Below are 26,766 nucleotides of genomic sequence, written 5' to 3'. Positions count from 1 at the left end.
TCATGTGATGACTCTGCAGGACTTGGAGAATGACAGTCTGCAGTTTGACTTGGCAGCAGACTCAGTGGAGGAGCTTTATGAATGGTACCAGTCTGGTACCATTCCTATGAGCAGCAGCTAATACGTGAAAATGAGGCTAGTATTTAATATCATTCCTATGACCAGCAGTTAATATGTGAACATGAAGCTAGTATTTATCATTCCTATGACCAACAGTTAATATGTGTAGTATATGTGGCTAGTATTACATATCCTATCATTTGTGGCATTTTTGCTGACATTTGAATTCACATGTTTTTGCGTCTTTATATTGATTTTAGCCAAACGGTGGAATGAACTCCCCATTGCGATTATAACTGCAGACTCCCTCCATGCCTTCTGCCGTAATCTGAAGACTCACCTCTTCAGACTCCACCTTAGCCCATAGCACTTACTGTAGCACTTGCCATAGCCTTGATGACCTTGCAGGTTTATGCAAAGGCTTAATGTAATTAGATAGCATGTTATGTAGACCAGGAACGTGCAGAGAATGTTAGAGAGGCAGGGGCTGACATTTCTAAAAGGGCCTTGTGGTGAAAATATCGAAAATAGCAGACCTCCAATCTCACAACTCAGCGCGACGCGTTGTGAGCTTGGAGGTCGGCTATTTTCGGTGTTTGATACCACCTGAACTAAGCATAATCAAGTCAATACTGGAGATTTTGCGTAATGGCATGGATTTCTAGAGGGCAATTCTTTCAGCATAAGATGCTGCATTCAAGTTCATGAGAGTTTGGAGAAGGCAATTCTCTTGAATGCTGCCTTCAGGTATGGCATGGAAAGAGGGCATTTGCATTTCTTTCACCATAGTAAAAACTGCATTCATGGTCTGGAGAGGGCACCTTTTAAAGACGTATAAAAGGGCAGGGGCTCAAGCCCCCTTTGATGTCTATGTGTGCACGTGCCTGATGTAGACTGACCTGCAGGCTGGAACGCCATTGTTGACATGGCATCCTATAGTGTGTCAAATTGATTTACTGATTACTGATGTTTTGGTTATTCTACTGTTAGACAGATAGATAATCCTAGATTAATATTTCTATGCATTTTTATGTTTTGCCAATAATGCTCATTATGTATTTGTAGCCTACTTAGTCATTTTGACAGTAGGCTAATATAGCTAATATAGACTTTTAATATATTGTCACTGTCGGGCAGAAACCTTGTATCTCCAAGTTTCAAATTTGTATGTTTTTTTTTCGCGAAGTAAAGCCCTGCTTCATCATACAGGACTGACGCACAAAAGTAGTGTAAAAAAAGCAGATCTACAAGCACACAACGCCTCGCGGTGCGGTGCTTGTAGATCGGCTGTTTTCACTAGTTTAGTTCATTTTGTAAATAATAAATACAAAACGAAGTTTTGGACATACAAGGTTTCCACCCGACAAAGACGATATATAAGGCTTTTATATATTTTTTGCGGCTCCAGACAGATTTGTTTTTAGTTTCTTTGGTCCAATATGTCTCTTTCAACATTTTGGGTTGCCGACCCCTGGTTTAGGTGGTCGGACCAAAGGGAGTTCGAACCAAGGACATGTTACCGTCTGGCCACACATGGGAACAGCTGGAGAACCTGGCCCAGGACCGGGATGCCTGGAGAGCTCTTGTTCGTGGCCTATATGCCCAAAGTTGGGTGATAGGCGCAAGTAAGTAAGTAATAGATCCTTCCTGCTTGCTTGGGGGATGAATAGAATCTTGACCGTCAGGTCAAAATGTGTGTCAGACCCTGTGTCTAGGTGAGACATGAGCTATGAGGCTTTGACAGGATCTAAATGTCTAAAAGAGCACGGAGACAAAATACAGCCACCCCAATTGTATAAGTCAACATACTCTATTCTACAATACAGATTAGACAAAATGTAAGTTACATTGTGAGAGAGAAGAGAAGTACAAATCGTCATGTTTCCCACTCAAAACCTTCTGTCTCTGCACATTTATCAGCAAGTTAACACCCGCAAGCTGTGACAAGGCCGTCAAACAGACAAACAGACCAGTAACACTGTCTGTGACAGATGTTTTCAACTGGAGGAGATGCTGAGGTCAGCACTGTGAGAGAGGCGGGCTGCTGTGTGTGTTTGTGTGTGCACGCGTGCGTGCGTAGTTTGCAGGCAATGCCCGGTGCGAATTGACGCGTTTTTACCTCTTTATATTGATTTTGTCCAAACGGTGGAATGAACTCCCCATTGCAATTATAACTGCAGACTCCCTCCCTGTCTTCCGCCGTAGTCTGAAGACTCACCTCTTCAGACTCAACTCTTCAGACTCAACTCTTCAGACTCCACCTTAGCCCATAGCACTTACTGTAGCACTTTCATGCTATAGCCTTGATGACCTTGCAGGTTTATGCAAAGGCTTAATGTAATTAGATAGCATGTTATGTAGACAAGGGACGTGCAGAGAATGTTAGAGAGGCAGGGGTTGACATTTCTAAAAGGGCCTTGTGGTAAAAATATTGAAAATAGCAGACCTCCAATCTCACAACGCAGCGCGACGCGTTGTGAGCTTGGAGGTCGGCTATTTTCGGTGTTTGATACCACACTGAACTGAGCATAATCAAGTCAATACTGGAGATTTTGCGTAATGGCATGGATTTCTAGAGGGCAATTCTTTTAGCATAAGATGCTGCATTCAAGTTCATGAGAGTTTGGAGAAGGCAATTCTCTTGAATGCTGCCTTCAGGTATGGCATGGAAAGAGGGCATCCCATAGTGTGTCAAATTGATTTACTGATTACTGATGTTTTGGTTATTCTACTGTTAGACAGATAGATAATCCTAGATTAATATTTCTATGCATTTTTATGTATTGCCAATAATGCTCATTATGTATTTGTAGCCTACTTAGTCATTTTGACAGTAGGCTAATATAGCTAATATAGACTTTCAATATATTGTCACTGTCGGGCAGAAACCTTGTATCTCCAAGTTTCAAATTTGTATTTTTTTTTTTTTTTTTTCGCAAAGTAAAGCCCTGCTTCATCATACAGGACTGACGCACAAAAGTAGTGAAAACAGCAGATCTACAAGCACACAACGCTTCACGGTGCAAGGCGTTGTGTGCTTGTAGATCGGCTGTTTTCACTAGTTTAGTTCATTTTGTAAATAATAAATACAAAACGAAGTTTTGGACATACAAGGTTTCCACCCGACAAAGAGACGATATACCAGTATAAGGCTTTTATATTTTTTTGCTCCAGACAGATTTGTTTTTAGTTTCTTTGGTCCAATATGTCTCTTTCAACATTTTGGGTTGCCGACCCCTGGTTTAGGTGGTCGGACCAAAGGGAGTTCGAACCAAAGACATGTTACCGTCTGGCCACACATGGGAACAGCTGGAGAACCTGGCCCAGGACCGGGATGCCTGGAGAGCTCTTGTTCGTGGCCTATATGCCCAAAGTTGGGTGATAGGCGCAAGTAAGTAAGTAATAGATCCTTCCTGCTTGCTTGGGGGATGAATAGAATCTTGACCGTCAGGTCAAAATGTGTGTCAGACCCCTAGGTGAGACATGAGCTATGAGGCTTTGACAGGATCTAAATGTCTAAAAGAGCAGGGAGACAAAATACAGCCACCCCAATTGTATAAGTCAACATACTCTATTCTACAATACAGATTAGACAAAATGTAAGTTACATTGTGAGAGAGAGGAGAAGTACAAATCGTCATGTTTCCCACTCAAAACCTTCTGTCTCTGCACATTTATCAGCAAGTTAACACCCGCAAGCTGTGACAAGGCCGTCAAACAGACAAACAGACCAGTAACACTGTCTGTGACCGCTGTTTTCAACTGGAGGAGATGCTGAGGTCAGCACTGTGAGAGAGGCGGGCTGCTGTGTGTGTTTGTGTGTGCGCGCATGCGTGCGTGTGTGTGTGTGTTTGTGTGTGTGTGTGTGTGTGTGTGTGTATAAAAAAAAACTTTCGACTTTCCCACAAGAGAAGAGAAGACTCAAGAGAACGCACGGCTGTATCGATACAGCGGCAGCAGGTGAGAATTTAAACCATTTTCAAATATTCAAGATCACTGTGTTTTAAAAAAAAATGTATATAAGCCTATTTGTGACGTGACGACATTAAAAATGATCACTGTACACCAGGGGTCGGCAACCTTTTTGACATGAAGTGCCATGTTTTTATTGTCTTCATAGTCAGAGTGCCATATCAACATCAGGTTTAATTATGTCGCCATTTCCAACATATTTTGATTGTCAATCAAATATTTCCAACCGATTTCTTTTCTTCTTCTGAAAAAAATTCTTTCAAATTGGAACATTGTAAGGATCATTCGATGGAGCGATAACCCACCTATCTCCTAAACCCCCTACCCAGTCAGAGTTCAGAGTTTTGAATGAATGTGGAATTATCTGCAGGATGTTATTACGTACAGATGTATTTTAATTTACTACATTTCTTTAATACATTTTATTTTGCACCAAATATCCTCTCTCTCACTCTTGTGCCAGTGTGCCAGTGTTTACCCTCCTCTGTGCCACCCGTGCCCAGGGGCGTCACACCAAATTCTGGGCCCTGGGTACAAGGATTCACTGTGGGCCCCCCATGAATGTTAACTATTGAAAAATAGCAGATATACAAGCTCACAGCGCGGCACCGAGTGCCGCGCTGCGAGCTTGTAGATCTGTAGTTTTGAAAAATCGTGAAAATGTGTGCCAAGAAACCTATGTTTCCATGTCAGTGATGCTCAAACTTTTTCATGTGAAGGACCCCCATCTCAAAATATTTAGTTCCAGGGACCCCCCAGTAGCAAAATTTGAGTTACAAATGTTCACTTAAAAAATACATATATTCAAAGATTTACGCACATTTTCACGACTTTTCAAATATAGCAGATCTACAAGCTCGCAGCGCGGCACTCGGTGCCGCGCTGTGAGCTTGTATATCTGCTATTTTTCAATAGCTAAAGTTACTAGGGCCCCTCCACCTTGGGCCCTGGTAACTCAGTCCCACTTTCCTACCCCTTGTGACGCCCCTGCCCGTGCCCATGGTTGTCTACCCCTGCTGTACACTAGAAGTGAGCATACACAGCCAATGCCAGACGAAAAAATATTCTTTCATATCGCCAGAAAAAAAAAGATCCAAAATGTTTATAACAATATATTACTATTGACATAAAACCTGTGTTTTTTTATTTTATTTTTTGTTATTTTGAGTACGTCACGATACCATTTGACTTAGGCCAAAAAAATGCCTATTTTGGTCCAAGTCACTATCTTGAAATAGGTCATTATAAAGGGTCGGGAATAGCATGATCCTGTTTATAGGTGATTTTACCAGAGATGGTCTATGGCATGAGGAGCTGAGCTGATTTAGGCTAAAATACAATTTTCCTCAGAAAATGACTTAGGCCACACCACACCTCTGATCAGTGGTTTGACTCATGTCACCCATGTAAATGACCTTGTCTCATTTCACCCATGTAAATGGCCTTTTAGAATGGTATGTCATATTATTACGGTATATGCCAGTGGTTCTCTTCCAGTGGTTCTCCCCCCCCCCCCCCCCCCCCCACCCTGACGTGCACTAAGAGTTGAGGCAGTACATTTTGTATAACACGGTTCTATTTTGCTATTTTCACAATTTCTGCCTTAATATTTGACAATTTGGCCACGTTGTGACGTGTTGTGAGCTTGTAGATTTGCTATTTTTGGTGAAGAGAGTTGGTGTGGAAAAAGAACACACCAAGTACAGTACAACTCAGGTCCAATTCACAAAGTCTGGAGGGCCTAAGTGGTTAAACTGAAGTGATATTGATGAATTCCAAATAGTATAGTATTCTGCGGCACCCTAGGGTGCCACGGGAAACCCTGGGTTATGTCCTTCATTTCCTATCATGTTACTTGACAAATGTGTTCATGGCAAAGACTTGGGGCCCTATTTTCGTCCGTGCTAAACCCCTTGTCCCTAAACCCCTTTTCCTTTTTTACTGTTTTGAAAAACATTTGAAAATACTTAGGAGTCCACTAATACTAGTGGTTCTCAAATGTTTTATTTTCAAGGACTCCCATAACACTGAGAGTGGACATTTGTACACTCTCAGAGTTACAGACCTGTAAGGGTCCATTTGGTTCCATTTGTACACTCTCAGAGTTACAGACCTGTAAGGGTCCATTTGGTTCCATTTGTGCACTCTCAGAGTTACAGACCTGTAACAAAAACAAACTACGTATTCATATCACAATGCATAAATAAATTAAGTAAACACCACAACTGCATCCATTCAACTGACAATGACCTGCCAAACACTTTACAGCTCACAATTATTTAATTCAAGAGAACAGATCAATTTCAGCTACTAAACCCCAACTGGACATGACATTCTGAAGCAGATACAAGGCATAATCTTATCAATACATTTTAAACAAAGCAAGTGGCTTTAAATAAAGAAGTAATCAGAAATAATACTGCTAGGTTTAGGCATTTGGCTCCATTTGTACACTCATTGTTACAGAGGGCTATCTCTTTATGTTTATTGTCTTCTCATTTTATTTGTGGCAAAAACATATTTTTTTTACAGAAATTTCCACCACAAGCCAACATGGTGATGACCCCTGTACTTGACTATTAACGCCTTAAGCCCTATCTATACTTCGTTGTACGGCAGTGTCGCACCGCAAAAATAGCTGGTTTGCGAGCTCACACCACCCTATGAGCTTGTAGATATGCTAATTTCACTTCTTTTTTCGTGTTTTTTTTTTCCTTCTTTTTTTTGCCTATTCATGACCAAAATAGGGAAGCCAAGTTGACTGTGGTTAAGGTTGTTGGAAGTTAGAAGAGTTAGACGAACCTTTACTGAGGATGCAAATAATATCCAGGGCACCAGCAGACCCTCCCCCCCCCATCGAACCCTACCCTCAACAGCAGGCTTTTCCTTCAGGCATAATGTGGGACAGCTACTAGTCCTGAGGCCAGGTGCAGCATGATACTACCAGTAAGAAACCTAAGACTAAAATATATATATATATATATATATATATATACACATATATATACACACACACACACACACACACACACACACACACACACACACACACACACACACACACACACACACACACACACACACACAGTATATATAAATATATATATATATATATATATATATATATATATATATATATATATATATATGTGTGTGTGTATATGTCCATACCCACACATACATGCATATACCTACATGTAAACATACACGTACATGCATGCCCCTACACACCCACAGTCCCACACACATGAGAGAATGAAATAACAAGGCAAAAAGAAAAATAATAATCATATTAACCATCTATGACATCTGACATCATACATAAAATCCCTTTTATGCCCATATACGGATATCCCTGTCTGTAGAACCAGCCACACAGATATGGGCTGTCTTGGCCATCTGTCTTGGCCATACATGGATTCTGTTAGTGTGGTATGTGGCCGATGTCTCCAATCCACATATGGGCATTCTCATATGAAGTCCTGTTAGATATGGACGTAATATTGATGACCATCAGGGATCTCCATATAAGGGCATAAAGGGGATTATGTTAGTGTGGTTCCCCTGTCATCTCAGTGATGTCAGAGTGTCAAACCAAGCGTTAGAGGTGACACAGAGAAAATATGTGACCGTTTTCATACTAAACTGCGACCTATGGTCGCAATTATACAGAAGAGCATTAAAACCTTTGCAATTAGAAATGCACATCTGACCCGGATCGCTAGCCTTGCGGTCCTGGCACCTTTAGGCTCATGAGTGCAGTTCCCGATGACCTTTGCTGTGTGTCTCTCCCCTCTCTCCCCCTCTATCTTGTCTACCTTCACTTAAAAAAAATCGATCAATAAATGCAAAAAGCCCCAAATAAATCTTGCCGTTAATCGAAAGTGGTCAATCATTCACGTAAAATAGATCTACAACGTCACGTTGCCATCTGTTGTGATGATCTCAACTAAGAAATTTGGTGCAGCAGGAAAAAAGGAAGGGACCAAGTATTGACCCCTGGGGGACGCCGTCAATGAAATGTATAGGGTTTAAAAGGTTAATCTGATTATACGTCGCAATATATGAAAGTAGAAAAGCATATCTTTACTAATCTCTTTTTGCCTCCCCCTTCTCATCATGTCTTACTCTTTCTGTCTTCATCCTTCAGTCTCTCCCTCTCTCCTGACCTCCTCCTCCTGCGTGCAGCAGAGATGGCGGCTTATCGGGGCCAGCAGGAGAACCTGACAGAAGAAGAGATCATGGAGTACCTGGAGAAGGGTACAAAGATGGTCGTGTTACACCAGAACAAGAAACCAGAGTCTCTCACTGTGATGGTGATCAAGGAGACCAGACAGGTGGCCAGGAGACTCACCCCAGACGAAGAAGTTCCGGAGAAGTTCCGCGTGTTCCGTGAGTAGGCCTACAGCGTAAACATGTGTGGCTCAGGGATGCTATATATATTTTTTATATCTTAACCCATTTAGACCTGGAAAGCATCTGTGTCACTTTAGATTTTAACCACTTTATCCATTATTTTATACAGCTTTTCAAAAATAGCGATATACAAGCATCGACAAGACAAACAGACACCAGACCTGACGAACATTTGTAACTCAAATCTTTGCTTCTGGGGGTCCCTGCAAAAACATAGTTTGTGATGTGTGTCCGCGGCCAAATTCATATAACAACTCATTCATAGAAACCATATAAGCATAAGGATTTCAAAAGACATTTGTAGAATCAGCCACAGGTTTTAAATTGGAAAATCTTGAATGGGGAAAAGATACAAATTCACTGCAAATCTTTTCTCTAAACATACGGTACATATATATATATATATATATATATATATATATATATATATATCATCTTGTTTCACATCGTCTTCCTGTTTCAGTCGACGTGTTTGAGATCAGGGAGATTCGTCCAGGAAAGAACTCAAAAGACTTTGAAGACAGCAGGGAAAAAACCAAGGGATGGAATGAAGACAAATGTTTCACAATCCTCTATGGCTCAGAGTTTGTACTGAACACACTGAGTATTAGAGGTGGGTATACTTTAGGCTACATCCTTAAATGTACTACCATAGTACAGTAGAGAGAGAGATGAAACTGTCATGCAGACATCAAAACCTGCTTTTTAAAATTATTTTATTTGTTTGATCTTCATCAGGGCAGGGCTTTACATTTTTGCTAACCTATTAATTTGATTATGAAATGCTGGTGAAATATCTGTGATTTTTGCAGCCCTTTCGCTGGAGGATGCTGACAAATGGGTGAAGGGACTGGAGTTACTGAGACGAAAGACACTGGAGGCCCCTACTCCACTCATCATAGAGAGGTAAGGAGACACTGGAGGCCCCTACTCCACTCATCATAGAGAGGTAAGGAGACACTGGAGGCCCCTACTCCACTCATCATAGAGAGGTAAGGAGACACTGGTGGCCCCTACTCCACTCATCATAGAGAGGTAAAGAGATAGAGGTCCCTACTGCACTCATCATAGAGAGGTAAAGAGGCACTGGTGGCAGGGACATGCTGGGCCCCTGATTCAGCCCGGGAAAAAGAGTTGGAGAGGCCCTCATTTTTTTATTTATTTTTTTATATTTCGTCGTTGTCGGGTGGAAACCTTGTACGTCCAAAACCGTTTGTTTTGTATTTATCATTTTAAAAATTATTTAAACTAGTGAAAACAGCCGATCTACAAGCACACAACGCATTGCACCGCAAGGCGTTGTGTGCTTGTAGATCTGCTGTTTTCACTACTTTTGTGCGATGGCCTTGCCCTTGTATGATGAAGCAGGGCTTTGCTTTGCGATAAATAAATTACAAATTTGAAACTTGGAGATGGTTTCTGCCCGACAGTGACGATTTTCTTTGTTGGCCGCCCAGCCCCCAAAATGGAACGAAGGCCGACATTTTATTTTATTTTTTTTCCCCAATGGCCAGCACGTCCCTGACTGGTGGCCCCTACTCCACTCATCATAAAGAGGTACTTGTGTACACATGCTAATGCTAGTGAACATGCAATGAATGCCATGGTTATCTTACCAAACACTTACTGTAATTCTGTATCTCTAGCTGGTTGTGGAAACAGATGTATTCTGTCAGCAAGACCAAGAAGGACAGGTAGGGTATCATGTTTTGTCTCTGACATACCAGCATCTATCAATACATGTCATTGTCTAGTCCAGTGGTTCTCAACCTTTTTTGTCTCAGGTCGCCCCTGTAAATAACTTTTTCATCCAAGGCACAGCTGAATTACACTGTTATTTTAGAGAACCTTACATTTATGTTTATTATTGTTATGGTACGTAAATATGTAAAGCTTTCCCCCTAAGATACAGTATGTGTCATGAAGACATTTGAGAGAATAGTAGTTTGAAAATTGAAAATAATGTCATACTTGACGTTTAACCACATTCAACTCCAGCATCCCTATTCTGGGTGGAAAACAGAACACATACAGAGAGACAGAGACAGAGAGACAGAAACAGAGGGCAACACCTCACTCCAGGGGGCCACATTGCATATACCGTCGAAGATCTGCGACACATTTGAGCTTGTAGATCAGCTATTTTGCTTTATTTGAAATGGAATCATGAAGTATTTTAAGCATTTTTTTTATTGGAATCCTGAAGACATTTATCATTTAATTTCCAATGCATTTATATGTTCTGGACATAAAAAAGACAATAACTTAATACTAGTCATTAAAAGCAATTAAAGCAGGTCATGTTTGCATGTTTGGAATTGTAACAGCTTAAATCAATAATATATCAGTATCCTGATATTAACCTGTGGGCCACATTAAGTGAAGGTGGGGGCCGCATGTGGCTACCGGGCTGCCAGTTGCCCATGTATGGTATAGAGAGACAGAAACAGATTGACATACATACAGAGACAGATAGCAACGATCGAAGTGATTGGTCCTCTCTAAAGCTCATTAATAATTAATTAATTTATGTCTGCGTCTCAGTGGAAACCTGCCTACCAGTGATGTCATCGGTAGGCAGGTTTGGTCATTTCAAACATTATTATTTTTGAGCGGTGCTGGCCGCTCCAAGGATATGTGACTTTTTTCATAATAAATATTTTGTCACTGTCGGGCAGAAACCTTGTACCTCCAAGATTCAAATTTGTATGTTTTTTTTAATCTTTGTAAATTAAAGCCCTACATCATACAAAAGTGTTGCACAAATGTAGTGAAAATAGCAGATCTACAAGCACACAATGCCTTGTGCTGCATGCTTGTAGATTGGCTATTTTCAATAGTATGTTTTGGACATACAAGGTTACCACCCGACAACGACGATTTGATACACTGTCCATGTGTATAGCATGACCCCTAACGCAAGGTGTCTAAGCCGTCAGATAGACAGATATACAGATAAGGCTGGATGATATTAGGATAACCTTCGATATTTGATAACGTTGTTGAATACCTCGATATCGATATTACTCGCGATAGTAAAAACAATTGCATTATATCGTTTTTAATGTTTTTCTGCTTTTGGTCCACTGCCTGCCTAACCCAGATAATGAATAGCATATCCATGCATGCACACTGCACAGTACACATAGAATAAAGACATTAAATGCCTTATTTCCATTTTCCAACAATGGTTTTATTGAAATAACCCCACCTGGTTATAGATGGACTGCTTTTTTGCATACATACACCAATAGCTCATTTCAAGCCGTCTTCGTCGGTATGTATACCTCACATGTTGATACCTCAATGAAGGTACATTTTCGATATATTGCTCAGCATATACAGACCATGACAAAGGGGCCATATACGACAGAGCTCAGCCATAGAATAGAATATTTAAATTCAGTCTCTTCCTTCTTACTAGAGCTGCAGGTTATTAACAAAACATGTCTGTCACGCTACAGCATCAGCTTGAAGGAGCTGAAGTCACTGTGCCCTCAGCTGAACTACAAGGTCCCTGACGTAAAGTTCCTCAAACGTCAATTCCAGGTATGGTCTTCCTTGTCTTAAACTTGATGATTTTTCACTTAGGATTATTCATAGAATAACAGAAAAACGATTACCCTATAATCCCGCAAGGCCAAGTGTAGCTTTTTGGCAACATTTTTATTTTATCAAAAAGAATTGTTTAAATAATTAGTTTCCTGTTCTTTTTTCACATTAACATCACCATTGGATCCTATTGTTTAGTTTTACAATGCCATTGGCCACGATATTTGCATATAGCGGTAAATAACCCCCACAGAGGCTGACATTCACACCCCCCACAGAGGCCGACATTCCAAAGTCTAGACGAACAACATCTCACTTTTTCACTGAAGCTATCCCTCGCAAAAACATAAGTAAAATGTCTGTAGTAATTTTTTTGGTGATCATTAGAATGTCTAGAACATGTACATATGTTATTATTGTGAAAAATATCCCCAAAATGTAAATTAGATGATTTATGGCTATAAAACCTTACAACATTTTTTTCAAACATTATATTTTCCTCTGATTAGGATTTCTACAACACCATCTGATTAAAAAATAAAAAAATAAATATTGTCAAGTAGAAATTAATTCAGGTCTTGCGGGGATAAAGAGGAGAAATGACTGTCCTCATACCGTACAAGAGAAAGTACAAAAGACATATAGACCTACTATCAATTACACACCCCATATAGCCTCGAATTCATGGCGATTTTTATGTTTTTGTCACATTCCTGAGCCAATCCTTTTTAAATGTTGATCTTCAATAGGAGACTCAGTGGAGGGCTCTATTTTGATTGTCTTAAGTACCAACTCTTATGCCTTAACTTAAAGGCCTGTCCATACTGTCTCCAACCACCAAACTTTTCTTCTGAAAGTTCGGGTCAACAAAAGTTCGGTGGTCGGACAGTTTACAGTTACAGTTTAGGCATTTAGCAGACGCTTTTAATCCAAAGCGACTTACAATAAGCAGATAACATCACAATAATAAACAAGATAATATGTCAGAACATCAACAATATAACAAATGCAAATGGATATTTATCTAGAAAAAACACAGTATAATCAAAGTTCTAAAAACCTAAAGACAAAAAACTAATGCTAACTAGCTTCATGTATGGTCACTGACTTTTCTGTAGTGCTATGGGTTTAGGTGGAGTCTGAAAAGGTGAGTCTTCAGTCCACGGCGAAAGCTAGCGAGTGAGTCCGTCGTTCTAAGTGCGACAGGGAGTTTATTCCACAACTTGGGGGCCAGGAGGGCAAACTGTCTCGGACGAGTGGATTTTTGCCCTGGAGTTTTTAGCGAGGGTTCTGTCAGCATCCCTGTGTTGGCTGATCTAAGTGAGCGGGTGGGGGTGTAGGGGTTGATCAGGTTTTGGAGGTATGGAGGAGCCATACCTTTGGCTGCTTTGAAGGTCAGCATCAGTGTTTTGTATTCAGTGCGGGCCGCAACCGGGAGCCAGTGGAGGCTGCGGAGAAGGGGAGAGACATGTGAGAACTTAGGCTGGTTGAAGACCAGTCGTGCCGCGGCATTTTGGATCAGTTGGAGAGGTTTAAGTGCACATGCCGGGAGACCAGTGAGGAGAGAGTTACAATAGTCAAGCTTTGATATGACAGATGTCTGAATGAGGAGCTGGGCTGCCTCCTGGGTGAGGAAGGGTCTGACCTTACGGATGTTATAGAGTGTGAACCTACAGGACCGGGTGACTGATGCAATGTGTGCCTTGAATGATAGCTGGCTGTCCAGGACCACACCAAGGTTTCTAGCAGTAGGAACTGAAGTCACCAATGCATTATCTATGGAAATAGTGAGATCTTGCATGGGGCAAGACTTAGCTGGGAAGAAGAGTAGCTCTGTCTTGTCCGGGTTCAGCTTAAGGTGGTGGGCTGACATCCACTGTGAGATGTCGGCCAGACATGCAGCAATGCGTTCTTCCACCTGGGTGGCAGAAGGGGGGAAGGACAAAAACAGTTGAGTGTCATCAGCGTAGCAGTGATAGGATAGATTGTGAGCAGATATTACAGCACCAAGGGATTTGGTGTACAGGGAGAAAAGCAGAGGGCCAAGTACGGATCCCTGGGGGACTCCCGTGTGGAGGGTTCGGGGGGATGAAAGCAAACCTTTCCATGAGACCTGGTAGGTCCGGTCCGACAGGTAGGAGGCAAACCACTTTAGTGCCGTCCCGGTGATGCCTAGGTCAGCAAGGGTGTCCAGGAGCAGCTGGTGATTCACTGTGTCGAATGCTGCTGATAGATCCAGAAGAATCAGGACTGCAGAGTGGGAGGCCGCCTGGGCAGCATGGAGTGCTTCTGTGACTGCTAGGAGTGCCGTTTCTGTAGAATGGGCCGGTTTAAAACCTGACTGGTTGGGATCCAGCAGGTTGTTCTGTGAGAGATGGAGAGAAAGCTGGTTAGAGACCACACGTTCAAGGGTTTTTGAAAGAAATGAGAGGAGGGATACCGGTCTGTAGTTCTTGACGTCCGAGGGGTCAAGAGTTGGTTTTTTGAGGAGTGGTGATACTCTGGCTGCCTTGAAGGCAGCTGGGACACAGCCTGAGGTTACAGAACTGTTGATGATGGCGGTTATGAAGGGGAGTAGGTCAGGTGCGATCGTCTGGAAGAGTGGAGAAGGGATTGGATCCAGGGCACAGGTGGTAGGTCTAGAGGAAGTCACTAGTTTTATGACGTCATCTGCAGAGAGAGGGGAGAAGGAGGACAGACATGTTATGTTAGGGATACAATTCTGTGTGTTAGAACCTGTATTCTGGGGGAGATGGGAGAATGAACTACTGATATCATCAACCTTCTTTTCAAAGTAGGTGACAAAATCATCCGCTGAGAGGGATGACGGAGGGGGGGGAGGAGGGGGTTTGAGGAGAGTTGAGAAGGTGCTAAACAGTTTCCTAGGGTTTGAGGTACATGATTGAATCTTTGTGTGGTAGAATGATGATTTTGCAGTGGAGAGTGCGACTGAGAAACCTGACAGGAGTCCATGGAAGTGAGCTAGGTCCTCTGGTCGCTTCGACTTGTGCCACTTCCTCTCTGCCGCCCTGAGAGGTGTTCGCTCAGTTCTGAGGGTTTCAGATAGCCACGGAGCCGGTGGATTTGAGCGTGCTGGCCTGGTCGAGAGAGGGCAGTGCCGATCGAACGCTGAGGAGACAGAGGAGAGAAAGGAAGAGGTTAGAGTGTCAGGAGGGAGAGAGGGAATGGCATCTGGGGTTGGGAGGGAGGAGAGGATGGAGGAGGAGAGAGTTGAGGGATCCAGGGTCTTCAGGTTGCGTCGTGTGGTGACAGTCCGAGGGTGGGTCTGTTTAGATCTGCGGATAGAGAGGGAGAGGGAGAAGGTTATGAAGCAGTGATCTGAGTATTTCATAGGGGTAACAGTAAGGTTAGATGGGGAGCAGGCTCGGGAGAACACAAGGTCCAATACATTCCCTGCCTTATGGGTGGGAGGGGAAGGGGTAAGGGACAGGTCAAATGACGACAATAGGGATGTAACGGGAAGACGCTTCTCTGCAGTTGGTAGGTTGAAATCACCCAGTAGGATCAGCGGTGTTCCGTCCTCAGGAAATGAGCTGATCAGAGAGTCCAGTTCTTCCAGAAAATCCCCGAGGGTCCCTGGGGGGCGATAAAGTACAATGATGGTGAGAGGTACAGGTTGTGTTATTGAAATAGCATGACATTCAAATGTGGACAGAGCAAGGTGAGTGAGGTTTAACACACGGGCATCCCATTTGGGAGCCATTAGAATACCGGTGCCACCCCCCGTACAGCCCGTTAGGCGGGGACTGTGTGTAAATTTATGAGCCACCGAAAGGGCAGCAGGAGTCGCCGTGTTTTCTGGGGCTATCCAGGTTTCAGTCAGAGCAAGAAACTGACGGAGACAGTATGACCAGGCCTATAAGTTAAGGCATAAGAGCTGGTACTTAAGACAATCAAAATACAGCTTTGAGTCTGCCGGTCATCAAATTATTGTCTCATCAATGCAACAAAAACAAAACAATACGTCACTTTTTTGGGTGAACTACTCCTTCAGTGCACATCTCTGTGACTTTCTTACGGTTTCTGTTGATTGGGATGTGAGATTCAGACTACAATAAATGGGAAATTGTGTTGATATGTATCGATAAAAAAATAAACAGTTGGGCATATTGTATTCAACGATAGCTTTAAGACAAGATCACACATGTTCACGCCTACAAGCAGACAGAAGTCTCACGTTGGTCAAAAAGAAAGTCTGGACGCTTGATCAATCTATTGTAAACCTTTTTGCATGTAACTGTGCTGTATGTGCAATTGTGCATATCGTGTATGAAAACTCTTTTGTTTCCCCCCTGTTGCTTTCACAGGTAGTGAGAGCAACAAAAGACAAGATAAATTGTGAGCAGTTTCACATGGTGTACAACCTCATCATGTTTGAAGAACAGAAAAGGGTGAGGGAGTGCTGCTGTTTTAAGAAAACACTGAACATTCCAATTCTTCTTAAACACTGAACATTCCAATTCCTCTTGCCATGCCATGCCATGTATCATTAACTCTATCATTCTTCCATCTCAGATCCTTGAGGAGTTTAAATTCATCAAGGGGTAAGCCTCTCATAATAAATGCAGATTTATTTTGTGGTTTTCAATTGCTTTGCAAGTTTAATAGTTTTACCTTGGGGCTATTAGGATAGTTGTACCTTATAATTCTTATTTTTGAACACAGAATATTTCATTATATTTATCTCGATTGGACATGTTGATATCATATATTGTGTCCATGGTGGTCTCACTGTATAATGTGTATATTGGATCTTCTCTGTCTTGCAGCACGAATTATCCTGTTTATCCTGAATCTGAAGTTTTGCTCCGTGACTTCCAAGCGTTTCTACATCAGCAGAGGGTAAAGGAACCATCTGTTCTGTTGTATTTAAACCCTATACTTATATTTGACTGGATTCCCAAGGGCTCACTTTTTTTGGGCCAAATTTAGCCTAGGGTGGTACCTGGCAGACATATGAGACAGCCGTTCTCCCAATCTCTCTCTCTCTCTCTCTCTCTCTCTCACTCTCTCTCTCTCTCTCTCTCTCTCTCTCTCTCTCTCTCTCTCTCTCTCTCGTTGTTTCCTTTCCTCTCTCATCCTCAGGAGTCGTGGGCCGGTGATGATGACAAAGTCAGAGAGAAAACCCAAGAAAGACCCAGGAAAGACCTGACTGTCAGTGAGGTGATTTATTTTGTATTAACTTTCTTTTTGTATTCACTTTTTTTTATTGCTGTGTGTGTGTGTGTGTGTGTGTGTGTGTGTGTGTGTGTGTGTGTGTGTGTGTGTGTGTGTGTGTGTGTGTGTGTGTGTGTGTGTGTGTGTGTGTGTGTGTGTGTGTGTGTGTGTGTGTGTGTGCGCGTGCGTGCGTGCGTGCGTGCGTGCGTGTGTGTGCGTGCGCGTGTGCATGTGCGTGTGTGTTTGTTAAAGACATGGTAACTCATAAATCTTATCATGGACAACATTAGTGAGGACCAATTATGAAGATGAAAAACTGGGTGTAGTGCTCATTTTAGAGGCCTGTCCCCTTGAATTTATAGGACCGTGGATAAATGCAATAAGGCAAAGAAGAGAAACTTTCTCTGTCCGTGAATGGTTGTCTACCTCTTTCTGTCTGTCTCTGTCTCTCTCTCAAGCACTGTCAAAGTTGACTCCAGTCTTCTCTATCACTCACAGTTCTTAAGTTTCCTGTTTTCCAAGGAGAACTCCATTTGGGACGAGAAGTTCTCAGAGATCAACAACCAGGGCATGAACAAACCTCTGTCTCATTACTGGATAAACTCCTCGCACAACACGTCAGTACAGACGTCACACACACACACACGCACGCACGTACACACACACGTACACGCACACACAAATCCTAGACATATTATACGGTACAGTTTCCTTTTTATGAGAAATTATTGAGAAATCTAACCTCAATTGAACATGTCTGTCTTCAAGGTACCTGACAGGTGACCAGTTTGCCAGCAAGTCGTCCACAGAAGCCTACGTACGCTGCCTGCGCCTCGGATGTCGCTGCATAGAGTGTCAGTGGAAGGGTTAAAATACAGTATCAGGAAATCGTTTTGTGTTTCTCTCCCGGTGTACAGTTATATCTACCAGCCAGTAACATGAATTAACAAACAATTAAAGCTGAAATCAGTAAGACTGATTTGAACAGGTATATCCCCAGTATATTTCAAGGTATAGTTCCCCAGTATATTTCAGTGCCTCCCCCCCACCCCCCGCCCCCCCCGCTGCACAGAGGCAGCCAGACAGAAATATCAGCTTCAGGCAATGCCTGCCCTATGCTAATGAACAACAAAATCCCTGTTGAAATTCCTGTTTCTTGTGAAAAATAATTGCTGGAAAACTTGCAAACACTGTCACTCTCTATTTTAACATGACAGAGTCAAATGTCATTTTTATTTATACCAACAATACCAACAATGCCTTGCCGATGTCAGTCGAACTTTGGCTCGGCCTAGGACTTCGGCGCTGGGGTCCTGCGCTTGCGAATGACGTCGCACAGTATGGCCGAAAACAGCAGACCTACTAGCTCACAACGCACAAACTACAAATGGAACAAAATGATTCCATTTGTACACTCTCAGAGTTACAGACCCATAAGGGGCCATTTGGAACCGCCTCAAGGTCACTTTGAGACCCACTAGTGTACAGTATAACAGAGTGTGTTTCCAGTGAGCCAACATGCACATACAAGGGAAATCGCGCTCTTTCGAACGACCATCATTTCGACCGGAGGGTTAGCGACTCACTCCACGGAGGTTAGGGTTAGGGTGAGGGTTAGAGTCGGGTGTCGAAAAGATGAGATGTAGTAACAGCGACACGCTCCCGCACATACATCATCAGCAGCACCCTGACTTGACCAGAATGGAACAGAGCCTTTGTTACTATTGGTAATCTGAGTCCCCAGAAGTTCTTAGTATCATTGGTAACACCTTTCATGGAAGTAAGGAAGAGGCTAATTATTTTTCCAACATGGCTGCTGTGCATAAGGCCCATTGAGTTCATTTGAGCAACTGGCCCGGCAGGAGTCACCACATCGAACCCTTATCTTTGTGGTGTGGTGCAGTAACTTTACCCCTGTGCCATGCTCACAACCTGCATGCTGATATAAAATGTATTTATGCTTCCAAATATGTTTTTTTGTGACCGAAGGTCGCATTATACCCTGAAAAACCTTGTCGCTTGTCTGACCTCTGTCCGTCCGTACAGGTAGTGATGTCAGTGTGATGTCACGTGTTTTTCAGTACAGGAAGTGATGTCACGTGACATCACTTTTATGCCCATATATGAGTCATTCTGTACCACATCACTGTGACTCACTGTCACTCTGTGCCACATCACTGCTCTGAAGCTGATTGCATGGCAAAGCGAAAGTTGATCACAGTGATGTGGTACAGAATTACTCATATATGGGCATAAAAGGGATGTCACGTGACATTGTACAGAAAATGGAGGCCGAAAATGAGAATGTTAGGTTACCCCCTTATGCCCATATATGGTGATCCACAGGCATCAAACCAAGGCCCTAACTCACCAAGGCCCTGCTTGCTTTTTATGCCCATATTGTATGTATATGGATACATATTATTATTAATAAAGGATAAAATAAAATAAAAAGTTCATATATGGTCATTCCCAGAATTGGCGTGAGGTCGCATGTCACCCTGAGGTCGCAAGTCACCCTGAGGTGTCTTACTAGTATACTAGACATTGGATTGCATGATTTGAAGTATCCTTTGTATAATTGCAGTGGACTGCTGGAATGGCCCTGGTGTGGAGCCAGTCATCTACCATGGACACACCCCCACGTCTAGAATCCAGTTTGCAGATGTGGTCAGAGCCATCAACGAGCATGCCTTCATCACCTCACAGTTGGTGTCAGAATAAGCCTCTCTCAACTTCAGATATTGTCACCAGTACACTGGAAACAATAATAAGCCCCTTGGACTTTTTGTGTTATCCTTCTAGCATAACCTTTGAACATATACTACCTGTACGTTAACACACTTGTTAATAAAGTAATCAGTCATTCAATGAAACCACCATTCATTGCCCCCTAGGGGTACACATAGGTACTACAAGGGGTAGCCTACTTGAGGGAAAATGGAAAATGTATTTTACTGTTTTGTTTAATGATAAAACATTGACTTATGTATGTGAACGTGCTGCTCCATAAAGCTTTAAACCACATTAAGTACGAATTATTGTTATTGAATAGATTAGAATAGAAAACAGGCTACTTACTTTTATTTTCAATATATTGACATAAAAACTGGACTTTTGATGTCAGTATTTTCTTGTCAAAATGTTGTCGATTAAAGGGGTTACTTGGATTCAGCAATCAGGAAAAGAACCACTGCTCTAACACATGCCTGTGGGCGCACACGCATGCGCACACACACATGCGCGCGCGCACACACACACTAAATAATTGGTTGTTGTTATTCTTATGTCATACCACAGTTACCCAGTGATCCTGTCCATTGAGCAGCACTGCGGCGAAGAGCAGCAGTCTCAGATGGCTAAGATCTTTAAGGAGGAGTTCGGGGAGAAGCTGCTGACCGAACCTGTGGAAGAAAATGCCAAACAACTTCCCTCTCCAACACAACTCATGGACAAGATTATCATCAAGGTACACAGTCTATCTCAGTTTAAGCCTGGGATCAATACCATTTTCGGGTTTCCGATCCGGTCGGGAGTGGAAATAACTTTTTGTAGTTTTTACGTATTTTTTTAGTCAGGTGGCCGGAACCACCGGTGCCGTGCACCTCCAGAATGATTCCCCTGTAACTTGTAGCGCGACTAGTGAGAATAAACAAATTGATTTGCATTATGTGGGGAACAAAAACAATGCAACGCCAACCGGAACTAACCACCGGAACCACAGCTTTTTTAGAACAAGTTTAGAACGGGGAGTAACAATAAACACTAGCCATGGGGAAAATGGAAAATAATCTTAGTAATAGTGATGTGGTGCGAGAGTGCGGTCTAGCCAACACCAACTCAGGACTCCTGGATTGCTGTCCTCCACTGCTCCACACTCTCCTATCCACCTGGTGTTGTTAGCTACGCTGTCACGTCGCAGTGCTTCAATACGTAGGTGGTGCGCTTCTTGCCGTTCCTGATTTATATCGTGATTCTTAATAATACTGCAATTTCCTCCCACCCTCAGGTTACTTTTTATACTATTTATACTATACTATTTTAAACGACTAAGCAATATAAACAATGAAAAGTTGAATGATACAACCAGATAATGTCAGTCAGTCTTTCCGACATGAAAAAAAAAAGATTCAGTACTTAAAATCGGAAAAAAATGTGGCATTTTAAATTGCGATATTTGAGTGAATCGGTTATTTATTTCCCACTCCTCCTAACATACACACGCACGCACACAGGAAAGCACAAGATTCTCTACCCCAACTCCTGTCATGGTGGCCTAGTGGCAAGAGTTAACAGTAAAACCAAAGAACTTGTGATGTTCTGTGTTTGTCTTGCAGCACAAGACAAAGAAGGAAGACGACAGTGGCTCAGCAGCATCCGCCTCCCAGCAACACTCGGCTGCACGTCAGCAAGGCGCTGAGGCCCATGAGGAGGTTGGTGCCTTGCAAAATCCCCTGGCTTCATTTTGTACCTGTTCTGCTGTATTTAGTCCAGGGGTAGGCAACCTAGGCACGGGTGCCAACATTGGCACAGGGTGAGGGTGATCACTGGCACACTGGCATATATGTGAAAGAGAGTTGTGAAAGTTAAGTCCTAACTCTGGCTTGGAAGGGAGTGTGAGAGAAGTTATTGCCACATGCAATGGCAAAACACTTATTGTAATCCGCCATACATAGTTAATAAAAATAATAATGATGCTCATTGTGAAAACTGAGTGTGGCTCTGGGAGTTTTTAAGTTGGCTTTGCGACAACTGCGCCCACTTGCTTATGGTGTGCATTTTGAGTACTTGATGTAGAAAGGGGGTCTAAAATCTCTCTATGTCTGTTGTTCTCTTGCAGGACAACACAAAGAGCATGAAGACTGGTAACCTGCATATCTGGGATCCCATAGAAGAGGTACTGCATAGCACGGCTCGGGACCCATCTCACTGGCTCATTTGTATGGGCCTTAAGTAACTCTACGTTTTTGACGGTCACTTATCTCCGATTAGGGAGTCTTACTGGTTTTCACAGTACAAAATGTTGAGAACCACTGCGCTAACGAAGTGAAACAAGTGCATTTTCTGTCTATGCATTTTAATCTGTGTTGGATTTTCTTTGCAGCGGTGGAACACACACTACTGCATCATCTCAAATCAAAAACTGTATTATGCAGAGGAGGAGGACCAACCGGAAGACCCCAGAGAGGTAAACTTTCATCATAATTTGACTTTTTGGGTATCAGCACTATACATCTGATTTGTCCTGATTTCTTTTTACCACCATAAAAAAGGGCAGATCTACAAGCCCACAATGCGTTATAGGGCTTAAGTGTTTAAATAAATACATTCAAGTAAGATATTCTCAAAAAGAAACTTTACTCAAATCTGTCACTTTTTGAAAAAAAAGAAAAAGAAAGTCAAAATTGATAAGTCGGCATCGGACTCCAAATTCTGGCATTTGTCGGGCTGTACTTTCATCATAAGTTCAATTAGCAATTGTCTTTTCTTCACAGCAAATTCCAGAGTGCTTGTTTAATTGCTACCGAAGGTCGCAGTTTACTATGAAAAAACGTCACAGCTTGTTCATGTTCGCCCGTTGTTTTACGGTCTATGGGTTTGTCGCTCGGTCTGATATCACTGTGATGTCAGGGGAACCACTCTAACAGAATGAGTTTGCCACTCTGCTCTGACATCATTCTCTGGCTTCACTGTGAAGTCACACTAACAGAATCCATTTCATGCCCATATATTTAGTTCCCTGATGTCATCAATATTAATGATGCCCTGTGATGCCAGGGGGAACAAATACCTTTTATGCCCATATATGGAGATGCCAGGGGAACAAATCACTTTTATGCCTATGGGGCTTTTAAGCCGTGACATCATTTTGTAGTCAGACCTCCAAACAGATTTATTATCAATATCTGTCCCTCGCTATTTCAACAGATCCGAAACAAAAATATCGACTAAAGTATTAATTCTACCACTTTCCTTTCAACAACAAAGAGAAGAAAAATTAGTAAATAGTAAAAATAGTAAAAAGATTCACGGAAACTGGGGGCAAAAGTTCTCCTCTGCTTACAAAATGATGTCAGACTTAACAGCCCCATAGAGATCCCTGATGTCCACATCACTATGGCGCTTGTCGCACTGAGGTGTCTTACTAGTTATTATATACTGTATGTATAATTATAGTAAATCATCTGTGTTGCACTTATACTGACGCAATGATCCATCCTAAACCCTTCTTATTCCACACATCTTCTTTCACAAACCAGTTCAACTTCTTATTTTCTTATTTCCCTTATTTCACCTCCCGTTCACGTCTTGCCATTATCCCCTCCTCCTTTCTATGTCTTACCTAAATTTCAGCGCCACCATTCGGAGCCGTGGTTCCACGGCCGTGTACCAAACGGCAGGCAGAGGGCTGAGAGGCTGCTCCATGAGTTAAGTGGCAGAGATGGAACCTTCTTGGTCCGAGAGAGTGAAACATCTGTCAGAGACTGCAGTCTCTCCTTCTGGTACTATGTCTACTTGATTCATTTTTATAGTGTAACTTGAACTGAATATTAAGGAGTGCACGCTGATATGATATGTTTACCAAACAACATGAATCCAGGTACAATGTACAATTTAGCAGGCGCTCTTAATCCAGAGCGGTTTACAATAAGCAAGATACATCAACATCAATACATCAATGCATAGAAATAGCAACCTTGGTAGACCAAACACCTATTCAGTAAAAACTTTCTTTAAAAACCCAGAAAAAAAGGTTACAACTTTTTAATTTACTAAACATTATGGCTTATTAGCAGAAAATAACCTGTGCAGGCTGTGTTACCAATGGTGTATATAATAAGTAGTTTGGGAGGGGCTTATTGTCGGTATCAGCCAATAACATGTGGGAGTTTGTCCCCGCTACACTGTTAAAAACATTACACGTGAGCTACTTAATAAAACTAGAAAATATTGTTCCTTCGAAACAATTGTGGGCTCGCTTCAAGCCAGAAAACAATGCCTATAAAAGTACAAAATGTCAAGATCGCAGGCAGTGCTCACTTTGACGTTACTGACGTCAAAGATTGGTCCATTTTGTTCCAAAAATGTGTTGTGCAAAAGTTGACCCGCTGGTGGCGCTATAACAGGCCAATGTAAGAAGGGTGGTATCTGTTCCTTGACCTATTGGGAATGTGCTTGCAAGATTTCACGCACATTGCAGGCTGTGTTCATGATTTGAGGTGTTTTTGGCTTTGGCCACTTTATCGCTGCTTGCAGCTATATTTATTATTATTATTATTATTATTTGTGCGTGTGCACTTCATAGTTACATTAGATAAAGGTCCTTAGATTGTGTGTAGAATGTTTCATGCAAATTCCTAAAAAAATCCTAACGGGTTTAAGCGTTTCACAAACTGCTCAAAATGATATAGCGCCCCCCTTTGGCCAATTGGAGTAAGATTGGTTTTAGTGATATTTGGACTAACACTACATTTTTGCCAAATGCCATGAACATGTTACTTTGCATGTATGATTTAGAGGCAGAAGAATAATTTGCATAAAACTGCAATATTCATTGAATTATTAAAAAAGCATGTTTCAATTTAAAAAAAAAATCCGATCTGACAGATCTTTAGATATTGGTCCAAAGTTCATGTAAAAAAAGTTTTGTGGACGTGACGCGAAAATTCCAAATAAAAGCGGGTTTAAGCGTTTTACAAACTGCTCAAAATGGCGGAAAATCTAAGGGCGGAGCTTACTTAACAAAGACACAGATGTCTTCCGCTTGAGTCAAAGCACGCGTGTAAGCAAGTTGCATGTCTTCAAACAAAACGAGGCATGACTTATGCCCCTTTAAAGTTTGAATTTTCAAACGCTTCGTATAGCGCCCCCCCCCTTTGGCCGATTGGAATAAAATTGGTTTCAGTGATACTTTGACTAACCCTCTACATCTTTGCCAAATGCCATGAATGTGTAACTTTGCATGTATGATTTAGAGGCCGAAGAATAATTTGCATAAAACCGCAATAACGATTGAATTATTAAAAAAAAATATTTCACTTTGAAAGAAATCCGACCAGCCAGTTTGACCGTATAGGTCCAAAGTTCATGTGAAAAAAAGTTTTGTGCGCGTAACGCAAAAATCCCAGGAGGAGATAGATTTTTACAGTTTTTCATATAATTCAAAATTCTGGGGGATCTAAAGGTCAGAGGTTAAAAGTCAGAGCGTAAAAGTTGTTCGGCATGAGGAGACGCATACGTGTATACAGGTTTCATGGCTGTACCTCAAACAGAGCATGAGCTCTATCTGTTCAAAGTTCGCACTTTCGAAGGCTTCCTACAGCGCCACCATTTGGCCGATTGCTGTAAAAAATAATAGAACACTTCGCCACTGTAAGCTGAACACATTGATGTTTTTATTTTCATTTTCTGTCTAAGTATGTAGGAGTAGAAAGGAACCGAAGTTTTGAGGAGATCTGTTGACTGACTGACTGCTATGCCTGCCTGATAGATAAATAATGACAATATCTAAAGTGTGCTCGCCTTACAGGCGAGCCCACAATGATGGCAACTATTTACAATCAATTTAGTCGGGGGATATCTTAAAAAGTCCTGGAATAAATTCCTTACCAAAACATTTCTTCACCAATGTGTTTGTAAAGGTGTCTAGTAACACATCTCACAAAGACTGAAATTCAGTTTCCCTAGGAAAATCTTTGACAGCTAGGGCAATTCTGGGTCTCATTCACTCACTACACACTACTATACGGGAAAAAATCACTCCCAAAAATATGCTTTAAGTGGGATGTGAGGGGTCTAACTAGGTGTTTTTAATTATTCTGAATCCATTGCAAGCATTTGTTTTGCACAAAAAAACATTAATTGGGCTAAAAACAGCCCATAAAATGATGGTTTAGTGATGAGTCATCACTTTTCACAGTGGTATGGGGATCCATTTCTAGCCCAAGGAATGTTTTTGGTGCAAAACAAAAGCTTGCAATGGATTCAGAATAATTAAAAACACCTAGTTAGACCCCTCGCATCCCACTTAAAGCATATTTATTGGGAGTGATTTTTCCCCCTATAGTGTATATAGTGAGTGAATGAGACCCAGAATTACCCTAGCTGTCAAAGATTTTCCTAGGGAAACTGAATTTCAGTCTTGGTGAGATGTGTTACTAGACACCTTTACAAACACATTGGTGAAGATTTTTTTTGGTAAGGAATTTATTCCAGGATTTGACACTATTTCTAAAGATATCCCCCGACTAATTTCATTGAGTAAATATTATTGGCTTGTAATTACGTAAATATAACTCATATTAGATCATTTAATGTAATGCATTTAATATGAGTAATTTAAACTGAAAATAACTACATTAACACTTAAGCAAAAATATTGTGATCATACTAATCAAAAATATTGAGTTAACCTACCTCTGTGAGTAGTACTAATACAATTTAAGTTAGTTCAACACATTTAACAGTTTTACTGCCAGATTTATTATTTATTTATTGGGGCTGGTGCCAGCAAAAAGCAGCTTACCTTTGCAATGTTATAGAAAAAGATCTATTGATTATTTCCAAACGATTTTTTTTCATTGGACC

General features: G+C 41.7%; 1 protein-coding gene across 1 annotated transcript in view; it reads left to right on the top strand.

The window, feature by feature from the left end:
* Nucleotides 1-3,339: 3,339 nt before the first annotated feature.
* LOC308292378 (1-phosphatidylinositol 4,5-bisphosphate phosphodiesterase gamma-2-like) overlaps nt 3,340-26,766 on the top strand; it is a gene marked incomplete at both ends in the record, with an annotated part of 43,463 nt that continues 20,036 nt past the window's right edge. The window contains 18 exons of the mRNA XM_080734691.1: nt 3,340-3,451; nt 8,221-8,424; nt 8,912-9,061; nt 9,261-9,354; nt 10,095-10,142; nt 11,913-11,997; nt 16,329-16,412; nt 16,537-16,565; nt 16,791-16,863; nt 17,107-17,184; nt 17,677-17,795; nt 17,947-18,032; nt 19,766-19,886; nt 20,479-20,647; nt 21,516-21,611; nt 22,019-22,075; nt 22,283-22,366; nt 23,533-23,681. Of these exons, the coding sequence (XP_080590817.1) occupies nt 3,340-3,451; nt 8,221-8,424; nt 8,912-9,061; nt 9,261-9,354; nt 10,095-10,142; nt 11,913-11,997; nt 16,329-16,412; nt 16,537-16,565; nt 16,791-16,863; nt 17,107-17,184; nt 17,677-17,795; nt 17,947-18,032; nt 19,766-19,886; nt 20,479-20,647; nt 21,516-21,611; nt 22,019-22,075; nt 22,283-22,366; nt 23,533-23,681 (1,838 nt within the window). The remainder of the gene's footprint in view (nt 3,452-8,220; nt 8,425-8,911; nt 9,062-9,260; nt 9,355-10,094; nt 10,143-11,912; nt 11,998-16,328; nt 16,413-16,536; nt 16,566-16,790; nt 16,864-17,106; nt 17,185-17,676; nt 17,796-17,946; nt 18,033-19,765; nt 19,887-20,478; nt 20,648-21,515; nt 21,612-22,018; nt 22,076-22,282; nt 22,367-23,532; nt 23,682-26,766) is intronic.

The sequence above is a fragment of the Nannobrachium achirus genome, assembly GCF_963921795.1.
Source record: "Nannobrachium achirus genome assembly, chromosome: 10".
Taxonomy (NCBI): Eukaryota; Metazoa; Chordata; class Actinopteri; order Myctophiformes; family Myctophidae; genus Nannobrachium; species Nannobrachium achirus.
Note: the sequence above shows the minus strand (reverse complement) of the source record. Positions and strands in the feature narration are given on the sequence as shown.